General features: G+C 38.2%; 1 protein-coding gene across 2 annotated transcripts; it reads right to left on the bottom strand.

Moving 5' to 3' along the window:
• Window positions 1-500: 500 nt before the first annotated feature.
• LOC131427682 (uncharacterized) lies at window positions 501-15,235 on the bottom strand. 2 transcript variants are annotated; one of them, XM_058591093.1, is made up of 4 exons: window positions 14,490-14,619; window positions 5,248-5,913; window positions 1,056-1,897; window positions 501-995 (listed from the first exon to the last, which is right to left on the bottom strand). In XM_058591093.1, exons 2-4 carry the CDS (start codon window positions 5,395-5,397, stop codon window positions 614-616), a joined length of 1,374 nt encoding a protein of 457 aa, XP_058447076.1. In that variant the 5' UTR covers window positions 5,398-5,913; window positions 14,490-14,619; the 3' UTR covers window positions 501-613. The 2 variants fall into 2 exon arrangements, with proteins under 2 accessions (XP_058447076.1, XP_058447075.1); XM_058591092.1 differs by lacking the exon at window positions 5,248-5,913 and having other exon boundaries at window positions 502-995; window positions 14,490-15,235.
• Between the last annotated feature and the right edge of the window lie 5,269 nt (window positions 15,236-20,504).

Consider the following 20,504-nt stretch of genomic DNA (forward strand, 5'->3'; position numbering starts at 1 on the left):
GACCAGCAGCAAATGAAATTGAAATCTTACTTAAAGAACGAATGCATCTAGACGCTAATAATGTAAGTGAGATTCAATTTAACAAAGCGTCTAACTGTGTTCATTATGTTTAAACGTGAAAGAGATGCAGTCGCATTCGCTTCGGTTAACAATGAGGTGCACAGCGTTGAGTGTGATAACATTAAATACAAAATCCCTGTGCACATGGTGGACAATGCTATAGAATACCTTCTAAATAATAATAAAAAAAAAAACAGAATGCTCTCAGAAGCAATACAACAAAAGGAAAAAATAGTTTGAAAATTGTGCACTAACTGTAACAACAGTAACTGTTATAGCAATGCGTGAAAATCGAAATAAATGCACCTATTTTCGTCTTAGTCTTAAAACCAAATCGATTGGTTCCCATAGTGATTGTATAGCCAATCAAACAAACAAACCGGTTTTATTGTATGCCAAGGAATATTTTTCGGAGAATATGAACTCGATGAATTTTTTTTTGTGAAGTTTATTGTTAGTAATAACATAATTGACATAGATATTATAATACTATAAATTTTTGTGGTGTTTTTCACTTACTTACGCGTCATAATTTACTGATCGTCGATAAGTTTCAACAATGGTTACTTTTGCTTGAAATCGACTGCTTCCTTTTCGATGCATTAATCACATCGTCTTCAGTTTCCACCGTTTGATGTTTGTCGTATTTCTTCAGCCAGACCACGTGGACAAATTTATAAAGGACACCGCCCGACAACGCAATATATCCCATGTACCGAAATCCCATCCTAGTTCCGAAGCCCGCTATCAGGAACCCACCAGCAAACGATCCAATGCCTTTTCCTAAACAAAAGTGGATCATTCCCGAAACGCCTATCAGAGTTGCTACTAAGCTGTTGGGAGCCAATACGGCACAGTAAGTGGTAGCCACTACCCACATGAAGTAGCAGGAAATGGCCTCATTCAACTCGATCGGAAAGCACCAGAATGGGTTGCTGTGGAAATGTAACGTTTGTTGATAGATTCCGTCATGATTGTGGTGCAACTATACTCACTGGATGAAGGAATATCCCAGAATTCGGAGAGCGTGCGCGAAGAACGCCACCACCAGAAGGTTTACATGTCCTACTTTTTTCGTGATCGGTCCGGTCAGGTACATCATCGGTATGCTAGCAACGGTTCCAACAGTATAGGTCAATCCTAGCAGGTAGTTTGGTGAGCCCATCTCTTTCATGATCACGAACAAGTAACTCTCGATAAATCCCCAGAAGCTTCCGAGAAAGAATAGGAAAAATATGAACACCAGCACATGTGGGTGCTGAAGGATCTGAAACAGATTTTTCATAATATTTTCTGACGGTAGTTTTTTGCCAATCGGTAAGAACATCACGGAGATCAGGGACAGTCCCAGTAAGATATCGTACGTGTAGAACGCAGGATTGTAGTTGGTGCTGTGAACACCTTCGGAGAAGTAATCGATCAACAGACCAGTCAATGGAGTAAATATGGCCATTCCGACACTGGAAAATAGTTTTTCTCGACCAAAATCACCGCCTTGCTGTTCGATCATCGCCAATGCCATCGGATCGGTGATGGTTAGAGTGGCAGTTAGCATAGTGGTGGACAGAAACCGAATCAGCAAATAAAACCAGAAGGTTCGATCATACTCGTTGGACAACGCACATTGCATGTTTATCGAGGGATTCGAATCGTTGCTCGATGCTTCTACGGAACACGGTTCCAGGTCGACGATACCGCAAGATCTGTTGGATTTGTCAACCTGTGTGACAATTACTTCAACTCTGCTAAAATTATTCATTCCTGGGAAGCACCGACGGTGAAGCTTTTGTTGTAGTGCCGCCATAGTGGGGCACTCCGTTTGACTGCAGGACCGGTTCTGAGAAGTAAAAAGTTTTTTGATTTACTATCGGTGTTTGTAAAATACATTAGAAATAAAAAAATGTATGACGATGCAAAACTTTGTGGTCCGACTTGACCAATACGATGGTACAGTACATATCGAAGTCGGAGTCGGTGTACGATTCTCTAACGTACGATATTTAGCTTTGAGAAATCAATGATATTGTCTATCAATTATTTGGGATTATCTGTTTATCAAACATTAGATTATGCAATTCGATAATCTACATTAGTTGGGATTCTTTTCAGTGTAATTTGATTTTTTGGACATGCTCCTAAAAAAAGCACTGGAAAGGAATTTGTATCGACTGCCCTTTTTGTGATTGGAGCACACCGAGTCAGATTGCGCCCGTATAAGTGAGGATATGTGTCTTAAACAAAATGCATTTTGTAACTAAAGGTTGTAGCTTCTGGAAAGTATTCAACATTCCGAGTGAAAATATTGTTTTCCAGACTATTTCTAGTGGCAGACCAAAATTGACCAAGAGGTCGTCCTGCGTCGTAGACTGCTATTCAATTACATTTGATTCGACTTCCGGTTCCGGAATAACGATGACTCATTAGTAGCACAGCGGGAAAACGAGAATAAAAGACGCGACTTTACTCAATAATTTCATAAAAAATCTTTGTATATATTTTCATAGTATCCGTTTATCGATCTTCACTTTAATTGAGGAATAGAGGATATTTATCCGCAGAGCTTTTCTGTAGAAAAACTTACCAGAAAATCAAATAACGTTATGTATGTTTTTTACAAAACCTTACCCTTTTCAGAAAATACATTATATCATGAATTACATAAGCAACGGGAATAGTTTTTTTCTGGAAATTTGTTTTAAATAACTTTCTGCACAACTTTGTTGAAGTAACTTAGACCCTATGTTGGAACTAAGCTATAATGATATTATTACTATATATTATATAGCATAAAAACGCGTAAAGACAATTATTTCTTAGAAATCTATGTAAATATTTTCAAAGTAGGCTTTACTTACGCAAAAATGACCGTTCTTCTTTTCAAAGTCGTGGCTTCTTATCTCACTTTCAAAAAACGTCTGACAGTTACTCTCAAAAAACGTCTGTAACGATTACTAAACTTTTCTATTTGTAGACTTCGATGTCCATAAAAATCATTAATTGTGAGAGTTACCATGGTAACGAATGTATACTGAAATCTGTCTGATATACAACGAACCTTATTATTGAAAATGTCAAAGACAAGGATATATGGAAAGAACATATCTCGCCTGCAGACGATCGCAGACGAGTAATTTAACCAATTTAACTAAGTAGTCTCATCTGCACTTTTCTGTACCTTTTGATGATAGATAAGTTGGAATTTTGTTGTATTTCATTAACCTAAAATGATAGCAGCATAGTATGTTTGAACAAAAGTTGTGTAGATGATAAAAAACGTTGTAAAACTTGTAAAACTCATATAAAATAAAAATATATATATTGTCGTGAATACGACTTACTTTACTATGGGGCGCCTTTTCAAAATTAGCCATATGGAAAAATGGGCAGAACATAATCGTGAATATCTCGACTTGTATTAATGGCAGCAAGATAATTCTTTCACTATTTCATCAAACATATAATCTCAAAAATAAGGTTTTCTAAAACTTTGAAAACAACGCGGAAAACTCTTTACTTTTGCTTGGCTTTTTTCGCGCAAGGACGATGATTTCGAGGTAGTCAGGCACATATCTTCAACTGACTGCGTATAAAAGGGGAACCCTGGTCGAAAATCAATCATTTTTTCATGTGCGGTGGATGGAAGCCGACATCGGGGCGAGAAGACGCATTCAAAAAGCGAGAGGAGTGAGAGCGCACCTTCTGCGTGGATAAAAACCTCAAACGCTCAGGTCGTAGTTCTCATTTGCCTTCCGGTCGTCAAGGCGAGAGTACTCGTTAAACCAGTTTCGCATCATTTGGCACTGCGATCGGATGTCTTGCGGTTTGTACGCAAAGCTAGTTTCATCTCAAACAAGAGCGAGTGCATCATGTAACAGAGCATCTGGTCGTTTGCATTGGAGAGAAAGAAAACGAAAAGTGGACAACATTATATAAAATTAGCCGTTCTAATGGCTCTACAGGGTCCGTCACTTGAAGTGTAACCAATTAAAAAGGCCATAAATTCAGTTTGGAAAATTACTTTCACTTAATTCAAAGTACAAAATGTGTAAAAATAATACAAAATTCAAAATCAATTCACTTTTGCTCGATATGACCACCTTTTGCCTTGACTATGGCCTTGAGACGGTCAAAAAACGAATCGCAAGCTGCCCGAATGTGACTTGCAGGTATTTTGGCCCACTCGCGGACAATAACTTTTTTCAGCGCCTCGAGACTGGTGTATCTTTTAGTTCGGACTTTGCTCTCCAAAATGGCCCAAAGAGAATAATCCATTGGATTCGCATCTGGTGAATTCGAGAGCCATTGTGTGGACGTGATGAAGTTCGGAACGTTGTTTTTCAGCCATTCTTGGTTCACTCGAGCTTTGTGAGACGGTGCCGAGTCCTGCTGAAACGTCCATGGTCTGCCACCGAAATGTTTGTCTGCCTACGGCTTCAAAGCAACCTCCAGAATACTTTCCCGATAATATGTCGCATTTACCTTGACGCCAGGCTCGATGAAAACGATTGGAGAGCGCCCATCTGCGGTTACAGCGGCCCAAACCATTATCTGTTGCGGGTGCTGCCTCCTGGTGGCCAATCGATGACTCAAATTCTCGTATGAACGGTCGGTCAAGTAAATCCTATCGTTTTGAGAGTTTACGAATTGCTCAATTGGAAAAATTTTCTCGTCAGAAAATACAATGTTCGGAAATTGACCGCTTTCGGCCAAACGAAGCAACTCCTTCGCTCTCTCAAGTCAAGATTTTTTTTTCGCGTTCACTTTTGGCAAAATGCTTTCTTGCGCTTGTAAACAATACAACTCCGAACTGTCAGTTAGCAAATTTCTAGAGAGCTGATGCCCGTGCGTCAGCTGCGCGAGCACACTTCGAGTGCCGGACCCTGTAGTAGTGAAAAGGGGAAATTCTCACAATTCACACAATCGATCAACTATCAATTTGAATTCGAAAGTATAAACAAATCGTGTCAGTTTTATTCGTATTCACGACATCCAGTTATGTCTCTGACAATACACACCCGTACTTGTTTTTTACAAAACCTTACCCTTTTCAGAAAATATATTATATCATGAATTACACAAGCTACGAGAATAGTTCTTTCTGTAAATTTGTTTGAAATAGCTTTCTGCACAACTTTGTTGAAGTAACTTAGCCCCTATGTTGGAACTCAGCTCAAATGATATTATTACCTTACTTTTCTTCAATTTTTCTGGAACATTCCTCCGAGCCGTTGCCGGGATTAGCCCGAAGTCTGCCTTGACATAGGTTTCATCGTCCATCGGAAGACACCCGTCGAACTTGGTCATATAGTTTCCTAGCACGAATTTTGACCACACCATTCTGTTTTATGGTCCGATTTGGCTGTTTGCTAGCTCGATACGACTTGATTCCGTCCCGGAGTCGAGTTCTCCTCACGGTACTATGGGCAGCACCGATTTTTCTGGCCAAATCACGGTCCTAAAGATTAGGATTTCTCCTAATGGTCTTCAAAATTTTACCACGCAGTTTCCGGTCGACAGTTCCACTCCGACGATTGGCTTGAGGCTTCCGAATCGTCGTCAATGTTTCCTTATACCGTTTGATAACGCGCCATACGGTATTTCTGGGCAATCTCAGCTATTTAGCTAGGTTAGATGCAGACCACAATGGATTTTCCAAAAAACTGTGCACAATTTTTTCCCTTCTTTCGGCTTCCATGTTGATTGTTTACAAAGTACAGTCGATTTGCGGAATGTCAAAAATCATACGTGAAGCTGACAAAATTCCCGACACGTGGGCGCCAAGAACTTCCAAATCCGTCCACCAGGAGCGCCACAATATGAGCAAAAGTTTGTTCAAATTCTAAATGAAGCAAGCTATAAATAAATTAAGAGCGTGAAATTGGACTTTTGAACCACTTTGAAGGGAAAAAGGATAAAAAAGGCGACTTAACACAATTATTTCTTAGAAATCTATGTAAATATCTTAAAAGTAGGCTTTACTTACGCAAAAATGACCGTAGACTCGATTGATGATAATTATAATAGCCGAAAAATTGACTATAATACCCGTTTTGCCTCAAATTTTCATCTTTCAGGGTTGTTACGAAAAAATTGTTAAAATCTTTCAGGGTTGTTACGAAAAATTTCAAAATCTAAACACGCGAAGTTGAAAGCTAAAACGCGCGATATTTGAGCGAAGCGTTTACTAAACGATTGACATGAATAGGTCTTGCTTTACTATGGGGAGCCTTTTCAAAATTCGCTCTATGAAAGAATGGGTAGAAATTAATCGTGAATATCTCGAGCTGTATAAAACGCAGCAACATAATTCTTTCTCCATGCCATAAAATATATTATCAGCTATTTATGATTCAATTTTAAACAGTGTAAGATACACTAAAACCTCAATTTACGTGAACTTGCAGAAGAACTTGCACATCTAAAACCTCCTCGGAAAAGGCCTTAATGTCTACCAACATAACCGATGATCCAACCAAAAATCAGACCTTTAGATCTACCAGTGTCTGTGCACTTTGTCATTAACGACCTTATCGTTCTCGATCCATATTCGTGATCCCACATGCGATCAATAGGACAATTGTGATTGATCTAGGCCATCCAAAAACTACCTGTAGTTGTAGCTCTACGACTATGAAAAACTATACATAAACTACTGAATGTTCGTGTAGATCTTGAGACCTTTTTTCGTTGAAGCTCTTAGACGACTGGGAACCTTTCTGGAACAGCTATAAATAGACAAGTAAGCAATGTGTATCTCTAAAATTATTAGCCGTTTTAGTTCTTGCTGTGACACTGTGTAGCCCCTAAAGACAACTCTCGAAGTCGTTCTTGGATACTAGAACATCTCTTATGCATTTCTATAGTCTCAGAATATACTCAGAGGGTCCTCAGACGCTAAAGCATCGGACGAAGTAGGATGCGAAAATTTGAAATACACCGTGTTTTAGATTTTATTGATAGTTGCGGTGATTATATATGAAATTTGAAACACCGTGTTTTATTTAGTTTGAGCGAAATTTAATTTACGCACTCCCGGCTCTTTGCATAAATTGAAGTTCCAGTGTAACCATCAACAATCAAAAATTTTTTCAAAATTTTGTAAAATTTCATCGCGCTCTTTTTTTTGTACTACAGCGACGGTTTTAAGCTAGTCAGGCACATATCAGTTCCGATTTTCAACTTCACGAGTATAAGAGGTAAAGTCAAAGTCCTGGCATTACATTCCTTTTGTGGAATTTGGCCTTTCTGTTTCAACAGACTTCGCAGCCGATTCTTAGTGTACAGAATCATTGCATGGCTAGTACTATGGATCCTACTGACACTAAGAATCCTTCCAGGTCGGGGCTCGAACATACGACAATTGGCTTGTAAGACCAGCGCCCTATGCATTGAACCACCAACCCGGGACGTATAAAAGGTAAACCATGGTCGAAAACCAATAATTCCTTATGTGCGTTAGAGGGACTGAACGTCTGGGTGAGTACTTTCCAATAAGTAATTTTGGAACTGAATGAAGAACCTGGATTCTGATTCATTTGAATTTTGAACTTATTTTTAAGTTTAGAGTTTTTATTCAGAATCCAGAATTTCGTTAAACAATACAGTTCCAAAAATTTAAACTAAGTTTCTAGAGCTGAATCCTGGAATTCGTTTCTATACCAGATCTTGGAACTGAAAGTGGTTAGTTTCTAACTGACTGACGTTCTGACTCAGCAACAATTTTGGAATAAAATTCAACATATGAATTCTAGATCTGGATTCTGGAACAAAATTTCAGATCTGAGCTCCGCTCCAGAATTTTTGAACTGTCTTCTAAACTGGTTTCAGAATTAATTTCCAGAATTTAGTATCTGTATGCTGGAATTAGATTCGGATCTTGGGTTCTGGAGCTAGATTTTGGAACTGTAATTAAGGTTCGGAATTCTTGTTGAGTCTGCAGTTATGAGTTCTAGAGCTAATTTTACCAACTAAATTATTAATCTGGACTCCAAACCGAAATTTTGCAACTTGGAGGTTGATATCGAAGTTTCTAATTTAGTTCTTTTTTGCAGTTTTCAGTTCCCCAAGGTCCAGAATTCAGGATCTGTTGTAGATGGATAAATGGTGGAAAAAAGTACTCAACAGTTGAAAACATCGGATAAATATCACAAAGCGATTTTTTTTCGAATCATTAAAATATTCTCAAAGGACTATGCGAAGTTTTTCTCCACTGTGTATGAAAATTCCCAAAAAAGGCATTGTTTGTTGTATTGGTTTATCCTTATTTGCTCAGCGTTATTTGTGCTGTAGAATAAGTAGTATCAATATGTTATACTTTCGTACATATGCACCGTTACTATTCTGGAAGCGAAGCAGTGAAAGTTGCAAAATTCACACAATCAATCAACTAATACGAACGATCATTAATTTTTGTTTATTCAATAACATAATATAATTTTTAGACTACACTGTTTAAGCTCTACAATACCAAGGGTAAAACGATCATGGATGTTCGGAAATGTTGAAGAAGCATATCAACTTCGATCGTATTCAAGTCCTTCAGTTATGTCTATGACATTACCCACCCGCCTCTTTTATGCAGATGATAATTGTCTTTCTATTCCTTATCTTGTTTTTCTTTGAACATCGTGCAAATTGAATGAGATTTTTCTCACAAACCAAATTTGTGACCATGTTATCAAAGAATAGCATTCTATTTTATATGTTCTTCAGTCAGACATCAACATCTTTAAGTGCTTCTTTCATTTTCCGCATTAGGATGGGAAACGCAAGCAATATGTGTCGAAAAGTTTTTATAATTCCTAGTAACAGCTCTGATAAATAGCAATTTGTAGAAGAAAACATTTGCTGTCCCTTCTCGTAATATCAAGTTATTTGTTTTATCAAGGTTTATATTCTTCAATTCCGCTAACTCGATCAATTGCTGAAACGTGATGATGAAACATAATTCATAGCAAAGCCTTGGTATCACATTCCTGTCGTGGAATTTGACCTTCTGTTTCAACAGACTTCGCAGCCGATTCAGAGTGTACAGAACCATTGCGTGGCTGGTGCTACGATCCTACTGACACTATGAATCCTTCCAGGTCCGGGCTCGAACATACGACAACTGGTTTGTTAGACCAGTGCCCTACAACATTATTCATGCGGTCAATGAATCTATTCGTAATCTAGTTTTTATGGCTTTCTACGTAATATCAGTCGATTTTACTCAACCGGAATCAGCCTCCTTTCGGAATGCGAAAGAAAGTTTAACTAATGATACGATTTATGAAAAAAATTTAGATAAAACGGCTTTAAAGCTTTAGTACAGCCATTCCCATTGTATGTACTTGGATTGCTGAACTTTTCTACTTAATATGGGCCAATATTGATAGATCGTTTTGGATCTGTTTCTGGATTGTTGATTGAATTTTGAATATTACAACCAGAAAAAATGGGGTAAAACGGTACAACGAGTTTGCTGTTATCATTAAAACTATATGCAATCGATTTGTTAGACTTTTTTACATCAGAAAAACTCTATTCGCTTCGTATAAAAAGGAAACTTCGGGTAAAATGAACATTTTACACCAAAAAAGTGCTTTGTGGTCAGCTGTATCATGCCTCCAAAATAATCGTTGCGTTTTTTGGTCCATTTTGCCCCACTGTGCCATGGTTAAATTTTTTTGAAATTTAGCGTGACGTAAACACTTCTTTGATATTACACCTAAGTGTAATATCAAAACCGACGTCCCGAACGAAACAAGTTTCGGCTTACTAGCCGTACAGATTTTGGTAAGTTTGAGAGGTAAAAAGGTGGGTGGGTAATGTCACAGACATAACTGGAGGACGTGAATACGAATAAAACTGACATATTTCTTTCTCACTTCCGGATAGAGATAATCATTCGTATTAGATTTGGTATATTTTGCAACTTTCATTGCTTCGCTTCCAGAATTTTTACGATGCATCTATACTACAGTACGACTAATTGACGGCAAACATATTCTACCATACAATTAAACCAAGTCTTAATATAGGAACTGAATTCAGTTCCAGCATCTAATTCCAGAAATCATGTCCTCAATTTAGTTCCAACATAATGCTGAGACTGAATTGATGAATTAAATTCTGAAATTCAATTCAGGAATTAAAGTTTAGAATTCAGTTTTTGAATGAAGGTTCGGTGTTCAGACCAAATATTTAGTTTCAGAATCCAGATCTAAAATTCATATCCTGAATTTTGTTCATGAATTCTGAAAAATCCTAAATCATATCTCTGGATTCGAATCCCTGAATAAGCAACTGAATTTGAAACCATTTTCAAAATCCTGAAATAGGAGTCAGTTATAGTCATAGTTTCAAATTCTGAATCTGTGATCTGGATCGAAATTTTGAAATAGAAGTATGAAACTAAATTCGGAACTTAAAACTACAAGGATCAGCCCGATGGGGTTGTTCGATCCATTGATGTGGAACAAGGAAACCGAAATTTCTAATGATCGACATTTTAAACTAATCGTCACACTTTTGAATCCGCAAATGCACGAGAGTCTGCGAACCCAGAATGTAGATTTTATTTGTCACGATTTGAATTCGTTTTGTAGCTGACGAAATTACATCAATAGCCCAAATGTATGCAATTATATGTTTGTACATGATTGCGACACGAATATCGATATTTAAGTTTCTCTTCGCCAAGCTTGTATTCAAGTTTTGTATGCAAGCAGTTATTTTTATAGCGGTTCTCTACCATTCTGCGATTTCGATTGAAGTGATAAACTTTTTCTCATTATCAATCGAGTTCATCTTATATAAATTAGAAATTAATCTTATGCACTCAAAAGCGATGCTTTCCATTTGATATATCGCTTACTTCTTCAAAACCGTCGCCTATGGCAGGGAAATCCGGTTTGCAGGAGATTTTTTGCAGCCAAACAGGACACTGCTAGCTATTAATCATTATTTAAATGATATACAATTAAAAATACATGGCTATGAACATTCAAATCAATACGTAGAAATATTTCCAATCAAATGGTGACATAATATTAATAATTGATACAAAATTGACTGAGCTGTAATTGTTCAAAACCTGACCAAATTCTTGAGTTTCTAATATACAGAAAACAAAAATGTGTTCCACATAAAAATTAACTTCAGAACTCAGGTGGACCAGAATCTAGGTTCTGAGGTTAGTTCTTGAATTTAACTAAAAAATCAGTTCTCTACTACTGCTGGTTTATTGCTAGCCACGACGTCTGAATGCGAAGAAGAGCATCACCTAAGCAAGTTTTTACCACCTCATTATTACTGATGGTGGTGAAGAACATCAGCACGATATCCAGTTCCGTCTAACGTACTAGAAGAAATGAATAATTCTCGGTCAAGATTTAACTAGTACACTCGGCCAGAAGAACACCACAACTGATATGTGCCTGACTACCTCAAAACCGTCGTCCTGATTCGAAAAAGACGAGCAAACGAGATGAGTTTTCCTCGTTGTTTCCAAAAGTTTGAGAAAAAATAGATTTTGAGTTATTTATGGATTTTTTACACTGTTGAAAATTTAATCACAAATTCCTGATTATATTGCTGATAGCATGGAGAAAAAATTATGTTGTTGCGTTAAGTATTACAAGAGATATTCACGATCAAAAACTTATCACTCTCCCAGAGGGTAAATTTTGAAAAGGCGCCCCATAGTAAAGTAAGTCGTATTCACGACAAAAGGTACACTTAGGTGTAATATCAAAGAAGTGTTTTGCAGATAGCATTAACTTTACGTCTGCCTAGCGGTTTATGTTGAACCGTCAGGTCGGAGGTAGCAGTTCAACATAAACTGCTACGCACTGATGAGTCTAAGACGAAACGTAAAATAAAGTCCACAATAAACGTTTACATTCTATAGGAAAACGTGTATTTGTTGATGTAAAAGCTTCTTCTTGTAAATTCGGAAATGAGTGATGCAGGAAATCATATCTGTTGTGATCAGCAAAAGTGCACGGAGGAGCGAGTAAGTTAGCGAAATTAATGAATTTTGCCAAATATGAGTAAAAAAGAAAAAAATGCCTTCAACCGGTTTAACTTAAGTTATGCACTGACAATTTTTAATGTGGAACACATTTTTGTTTTCTATATACGGGTGCAAACTAGAAACTCAAGAAAAAATACACGTAGAAATGTGGTCAGGTTTTGAACAATCACAGCTCAGTCAATTTTGTATCAATTATTAATATTATGTCACCATTTGATTGGAAATATTTCTACGTATTGATTTGAATGTTCATAGCCATGTATTTTTTATTGTATATCATTGAAATGTTGATTAATAGCTAGCAGTGTCCTTTTTTGTCTGTAAAAAATCTCCGGCATACCGGATTTCCCTGCCATAGACGACGCTTTTGAAGGAGTGAGCGATATATCAAAGGGAAAGCATCGCTCTGATTGGTCAAAAGATGCAAAAGCGAAGCTGTTGGAAGCACGCGAATCTATAAATAGAAGCGAAGTTATAGCTAACGTTTCAGTCCTACACGTAGCTTGCTAGAGGTAGGTTATTGCTAGACAACAAGACAAAAAGTGCCATAAAACAATTTGAAGCTTTAATTGGTATGCTCTGATCTTGTGTCATGCAAGTTCGGATGAAATTCCATGTTATGTCGTTTTGCCTGAGAAATTGACAACTACCCCAGGGTAAATGTTGAGTGCGTAAGATTAATTTCTAATTTATATAAGATGAACTCGATTGATAATGAGAAAAAGTTTATCGCTTCAACCGAAATCGCAGAATGGTAGTAATGGTAGAGAAACGCTATAAAAATAACTGCTTGCATACATAACTTGAACACAAGCTTGGCGAAAAGAAGCTTAAATATCGATATCCGTATACCTCTAGGTGTACAAACATATAATTGTATACATTTGGGCTATTGATGTAATTTCGTCGGCTACAAAACAAATACGAATCACGACAAATAGAGTTTATATTCTGGGTTCGCGTGTTCGGTTTTGGTTCCTAATAAAGATCAATCCAAGCAGTCTCTCGTGCATTTGCGAATTCAACTGTGACGATTGATTGAACTATTTGATTGTAGATCATTAGAAATTTTGGTTGCCTTGTTCCACATTAACGGCTCGAACAACCCCATGGGGCTGATCCTTGTAGTTTTTCAGTAATTTGATTTTCTAGCATTCTAGCATTGGGTCTTTGCTTTTGTGACAATTTGTGATAAAGTGGGGAGGGAGAGTAAAAATCGTCAAAAAAGTTTGACGTCTTTTATGGACATACCCTTAGTCTTTATTATGAACCAACACCGAACACGCGAACCCAGAATATAGACTATATTTGTCATGATTTGTATTTGTTTTTTTTGCCGACGAAATTACATCAATAGCCCAAATGTAGGCAATTATATGTTTGTACATGCTTGCGATACAGATATCGATATTTAAGCTTCTTTTCGCCAAGCTTGTGTTCAAGTTTTGTGTGCAAGTAGTTATTTTTATAGCGTTTCTCTACCATTACTACCATTCTGCGATTTCGGTTGAAGCGATAAACTTTTCTCATTATCAATCGAGTTCATCTCATATAAATAAGAAATTAATCTTATGCACTCAAAATTTACCCTGGGGTAGTTGTCAATTTCTCAGGCGAAACGACATAACATGGGATTTCATCCAATCGTTCATGACACAAGATCAGAGCATAGCAATTAAAGCTTCAAATCGTTTTATGGCACTTTTTCTTTTGCTGTCTAGCAACAACCTACCTCTAGCATGCTACGAGTAGGACTGAAACGTTAGCTATAATTTTGCTTCTATTTATAGATTCACGTGCTTCCAACAGCTTCGCTCTTGATTCGATTAACCAATCAGAGCGATGCTTTCCCTTTGATATATCGCTTACTCCTTCAAAACCGTCGACTATGGCAGGGAAATCTGGTATGCCGGAGATTTTTTGCAGACAAAATAGGACACTGCTAGCTATTATTCACCATTTCAATGATATACAATTAAAAATACATGGCTATGAATATTCAAATCAATACGTAGAAATATTTCCAATTAAATGGTGACATAATATTAATAATTGATACAAAATTGACTGAGCTGTAATTGTTCAAAACCTGACCACATTCATACGTGTATTTTTCTCGAGTTTCTAGTTTGCACCCGTATATAGAAAACAAAAATGTGTTCCACATTAAAAATAAAAGTAGAATCGAGTTTTCGTACCCAAAAGAAGAGTTAAGTTCAGTATCTATTTTTGTCGTCTGATAAAAAATAATCCAGACCCAGACATAAGAATATCAAAATACCCTTTTGCTGATTTGAAGACGCAATTGAGCGGTACTTAACAATTACCCTCAATTGCACAGCTGATTCGCTGTAGTGATGTATAATTCCCGCCGAAAGGGTAAATGAAACGTTCGTTATCACAGGCTTACCATAAATATCGTTCCATTATTAGCTTCTCCCAGTTCCACACTTGGTTGCACCGTCACCAGCTCAAACGGCTGCCGTCTTGGAATCAAATCCAGCGAGTGATGAGTACAGATATTCAGCACCAGGCACACCACCAGCACCGGTTTGTACCGGCCGAATCTGTCGACGATGTAACCGCTGATGGGTGGGCTGAGACAGGTCGTGAATAGCAGTGTCAAATAAACGGTGGCAATTTCACCCACCGTGAGGCCAATGCTTTGCATGTGAATCGTTAGGTACGGAACCAGCGACGAGGTGGCCCCGAAGATAAGAAACAGGGTCACCTTCAGCAGCACCAGCGAGGGATTGATTAGGCGCGATTCATCCTTGCGCTGGTTTGTGCAATCTTTCGTGGTCGGTGGCTCATCTGTTTCCGCCTTTGGTACCATTTTTCCGCTGTTCTGATTTGGCTCTGCAGTAACTTCTGTTTTCGGTCCCGGGTTGACGTTGCTCGACAGCAGACTCCATAAAGGTAACAAATGTGAGCAGGAATGTAGTGTAGCAAAGAATTAATGCAGTCCAATTTTCCGCTCGAGCTCGTTACTATGCTCAATCACTTTCTGGAGAAGCAGCTGTACTTCACACTGACTTGACTGACTACAAACAAATTGTGAACGATGACCTAGACCGTGAACAATTTTCCTCGGACTGACTGACTGGAACGACTGACAATGACAGACTGAGGTGGTAACAACTGAGCTTTACTGGCCCTAGAAGATGAATGTGATAATTCAGAACAATAAGCAGCATTCGGTCGACTTGTATCAAAGTGATAACTGAGTCAAATTGATGCGCCACTTTAGAGTAATCCTAAAAACCTACCGCACTTTTTAGCGCTTCGCGGTCACATGTTCGTATCATGAGTCCCATTCTGTGTTCGGCCGCAATTTTTCATTTAAGCTCATCATAAAGTGGATAATGAAAATCAATCTGCTTCTCGTCGCATTTTCTTAGCATGTATCCAGATTCATTCATTAGATCATTGGATGACATAGAACAAAACATTGCCGGCCGTCGAATCTTTTAGAAGCTGTTAATTTTGTGCATGATTTAATTCCTATTTCGCATTTTGAACCCCTGAGAACAAAGGGAGAAGGCGACACGGTTTACTAGAAATCCGCGCAAGACTTTTAGCTCTCGTTATTCTGCTACAGCCAAATTGTGTACGTCTTCTCCTGGGAAGATAGTGACTGTCATCCATTTCGGATGCTTTTGCTTTTTGTTTGCCGACATCCCAGCGAGAACGTGACGAAGAGCAATTACCTAGGATTATCTATCAAGTGGAAATGTAATACCCGCTGAGAGATTTGCTCGAGCCAAGCTTATCTTCGGTACCTAATTGCAGCAGGACGTATTTGAGTACGTGGATCGTGGCTTACACCGCAACTAATGTTCAACACTATTCTGTTTGTTTTACCACCGCCATGTTGAATCTCACGGAATGGATAAATGGCCTTTGTTTGTGAAAGTTTGTCGTGAAAATTGCATGACATTCGAAGCATTTTATTTCCGAGGAACTTTTTATTCCCGTGTGAATGATTTGTTATTATTCACACCGAAAAGAGTATTAGAATATGATTATTTCAAGAATTTGATCAAAGAAGCATTCAAAAGAAAGTCAATTTGATCAACGTAAAAAAGGCTAATATTCCAGAAATGGGTAACTTGTCATACTCTGATTTGGCACACGTCTCCAATGTTCCCTTTGCAATCTGACTAATGAGGAATGCTTTTTTCGCTTCTAACTTTTTGATTCGGTGATAGCTATCTCTAATCTCGATGTTTAGAATCGCTGCAGTTTTCCTCGGAACGGACTAAAGACTGTCTCAGAAAGTATGGACGCACTTTGATTTCGCTGTAAATAATTCACAAGTGTTAGATATTCAAATTTTATTCGATATACTGATAATATTAGACTACAACAACAGAATATTATTCTCAACATTTGCTACTTAGCCATTGTAGACTAGTTGGCGCACCTTCTTGCGAACGTTCCTCATTAAATTCCATACAGACTTCTTGGCGACAAGTTTTGACACTTTTTTCCAATCTTTTTCAAGCTGTTGAATGGTTTCGGCGAAAGTGACATTTTTGGTAGTATACCATTCTACCGTTGATTTCGAGTAGTGGCAAGAAGCAAGATCTGGTCAGAAGACAACAGGATCCTTGCGGCTTCGAATCATGGGTAGGAGTCGTTTTTGTAAACATTCTTTGATGTATATTTCGCTGTTCATTGAAGCAGTGGTGATGGAGGGTTTCGAAATCTTGCCGCAGCTACAAATAGCTTGCCAGACCATAGCTTTCTTACCAAATTTTTCGACTTCAATCGATGTCTCGGACTGGTTTAACACTTGCCCTTCTCGCACCGTATAGTATTGTGGTCCCGGCAAGGATTTGTAATCGAGTTTCAATTAGGTTTCGTCGTCCATGATCATGCAGTTCAAACGTTTTGGTTCTTTCTGCTTCTTATAGATTCGAAGATTCAAACGTTCTTTAGCACGAAGAACATTTGACTTCGAAGTGCCCACTTTTTTGGCCACATCCCGAACTGAAACCTCCTTCTTTTGCTCGAACGCCTTTAGTATAAGTTTATCCAACTGAGGGTTAGCGGGACCTTTTTTCGACCCGGTTTATCCTCAAAGGTGTTATCCTCACCGAACTTCCTGATTGCATTTCGCACGGCTTTTTCACTTACTCTTTCCATTTTTGCTATCTTTCTCAGTGACAGCCCGCCTTCTGTGCACCATTTGTACACAATTTTTCGACGGTGTTCTGCTGAAAGTCCACGCATTTCGAAACAAACTAATGAAAACGAATAAACAACTGTACAAGTGGTTAGAGAAGAGTGTAAACAACAGGACGCAGCCGTAAAAATTGACAGATTCTGAACCATTGCGAAGTGGCAGCGGTTTTTGGTTGCGTCCATACTTTCTGGGACAGTATTAAGCATCCTCCAGTAATCCATTTACGCATCGGAAGGTGTTTGGTATGTGTGCTGGATAGAGGCCGAATTTTCTATATTTTCGAAGGAAATCCTTTCGGCTAAGCTGTACAATCTGCGTTGTGATAAAGGAAGGCTGTTGTACAAGGTAACGTGGTTCCGGGTTTCACTTAGCGCCCTTGTTGTTTTTATATTGTGAAGATGATACGACCACTTTGTTGTAATTTATTGAAAGATGACTTTTTGGTCAAGTGTTGCTTTACAAAATATTTATTTTGCATTGAAGGCCGACGTTTCGAAGGAACATCCCTTCATCTTCAGGGAAACTTTAAGATTAACACACATGTGCATCCACATGATGAAGTGACCGGTACACCATTTGGCCACTGTTGCTTTCGTTTTGATTGTCATCACTCAGTTTATTCACAAATCTATGGAGTGTATCGAAAATAAATCCACAATGTTTTCTTTCAAATTATAATAAAAAAAAGATATTTTATTCAAACTAAAAATTGATCCTTTATTGTACGGGGTTAAACTTGAGCATAACGGAAACGGGATGAAATTTAAGCTATTCCTTCACGAATTTTCGAACTTTTGATCGAACGCTCTTCGTCAAGTTCCGGACAAGTGTTGCATCGCATTTTTTGGACGCTTGAGCCCAAATTTTTTTGAACTCCTGCATGTTCCCAGCTGCCTTATCAGGCTTCTTGAAGACCCTCTGCACGATTGCCCAGTAACGTTCGATGGGTCGAAGCTGAGGGCAATTTGGTGTATTGATATTTTTCTCAACGAAATTGATACCCTTTTCCGCAAGCTAATTGAGAGTGGTTTTGACATAGTGAGCCGACGCTAAATCCGACCAAAACAGTGGAGGTGTACTATGCTTCTTATATAAAGGCAGCAATCTCTTCTGGAGACACTCAGATCGATAGATTTCTGCATTTATAGTTCCGGTAGTGTAAAAAATTGTTGAATTCAAACCACAGGAACATATTGCTTGCCATACCAGTACCATTCGACCGAGTTTCTCCACTTGAATCGACCTGTCCGCATCGCTCACATCCTCCCCAACGACTACAGTAAAGTATTGTGGACCTAGAAGGGTTTTTGAGTCCTTCTTTACATAAGAATCTTCGTTCATCGAAACGCATGCATCCGGATACTGCAAAAGACGCGAATACAATTTCTGGGCCCTTGTTTCTGCTAGCTTCTTCTGTTCTACACTTTGTTTCGAGATTTTCTGCTTCTTGTAGGTCTTCAGGTGATTGCATCTCTTGATATGCTGGATCATTCCGAGACTCGTTTCTGCTTTTTTGGCAAAATCACGTATTGACATTGGTTTGTTCTTCATGATTAGCGATACCACTTTCTGGTCCAGTTGCGGATTGGAAAATCCGGGTTTTCTGCCTCTTACTGGTAGCTCATCGAAAGAATAGTGTTCCCCAAACTCATTAATGATGGTTTTAACACTGGCATGATGAATTCCAAACCGCTTTGCCAATTTTCGCTTAGTAATACCCTTCTCACTTAGCCATGTGTCCAGAACTTTAATTTTCACTTCCTTTTCAATACGCGACATTTTGAAAACACAGAATTTCAACCGCACAAACAAGTAAACAAACGAAAGCTGACTGTCAAACGCACAGTATACTGTGATTTGAGCATAAAAAAACATCACAAATACATGCGTAAAACATAATGTGATCTGAGCATAAAAAACCATCAAAAATACATGCGTAAACACAAATGTGAACTTGGATAGTTGTTGCGGATCAAATAATCACGCACTGTTTTCTTTTGCTTAAATATAGCATACAAATTCAAATCGCAGTTCGTTCAAAATCAATGTTTTTTACACCATTTGTGCTTTTAGTGTAGAGTAGCCGTTCCCGTTTTCGATCATTTTCAATGTTTCAATCCACTTGACGAATAATATTTGTTGTCGTTGTGAGTAAACAATTTGTTATGCAATTGTATAGTGTGAAAACTGTGACCAATCATGTATGTTAATCTCATAGTTGCCCTGAAGATGAAGGGATATTCCTTCGAAACGTCGGCCTTTAACGCCAAATAAATATTTTGTAAAGCAACACTTGACCAAAAAGCCATCTTTCAAAAAATTACTAAGCAGGCACGTACCCAGGATTTCGTTTCGGGAGGGGCCCTCAGATAAAAAAACATATTGCTGAATATTTTTTAAGTACATATTTTTCGGTGCGCTTTTGACCGGGGTTTTTTAACACACATTTTTCACTTTTCTACTGGAACTATCATCATATAGTATTTAAATAAAATTTGAGCCTGTGACCGAGAGGAGGTTATTGTATAACATTTCTTAACATTTCTGTCGCACATGTCTAAGACCATCTAAACGTCCATTTCTAGGGCACAACAAACCACAAGGCTTGTGATGATGTGATAGATTTTGGGAAGTGGGCCAAGATAGCTCACTTACTTCGATTCGTGGAGAACAGAAAACATCTTCTAAATTTGTAGGTCATATTAGTTGTATTGTAGGCCATATCAACTTACTTTGGCTATACTTGTTTCGGTTTCAGGTTCCGAAAGTAGCGGTTAAAAATTTCAAAATGAAACTAATATCGGTATCTCAGAGATGACTTCAAGTTTGGGAACAGATAATAGTTCGAGTAAGCCAAAAATTTCTACCATGTTAACGATGTTCATGGGCTTCATGTAAGGACCTTTCATAGCGATTTCGTTCTTTAATCGTTTTATTATTGCACGCTAATACTTGCTTTGAGGTATACTCCAAAAGTATACAAAAGTGACATTCCCAGAAAACCGGCATCATGACCTTTCCGACCCGTTGAGCCTTCCTTTCAGGCACTAAAACCGCTTCGAAGTACGACTTCAGTCCTTTATCGGGTAAGCATTCTGTTCTCTGGCGTTTAATAATGAATCCAGCCAAACATGTACTCGAAGTGCGCTTGCGTTCGTCTTTTTAGTCCTAAATAAGTAGGTGAGGGATCCAGCGGCAACATATATTTCTCTTCTGCAGAATCTTGCCCAACTA

The sequence above is a fragment of the Malaya genurostris genome, chromosome 2 (assembly GCF_030247185.1).
Source record: "Malaya genurostris strain Urasoe2022 chromosome 2, Malgen_1.1, whole genome shotgun sequence".
Classification (NCBI taxonomy): Eukaryota; Metazoa; Arthropoda; class Insecta; order Diptera; family Culicidae; genus Malaya; species Malaya genurostris.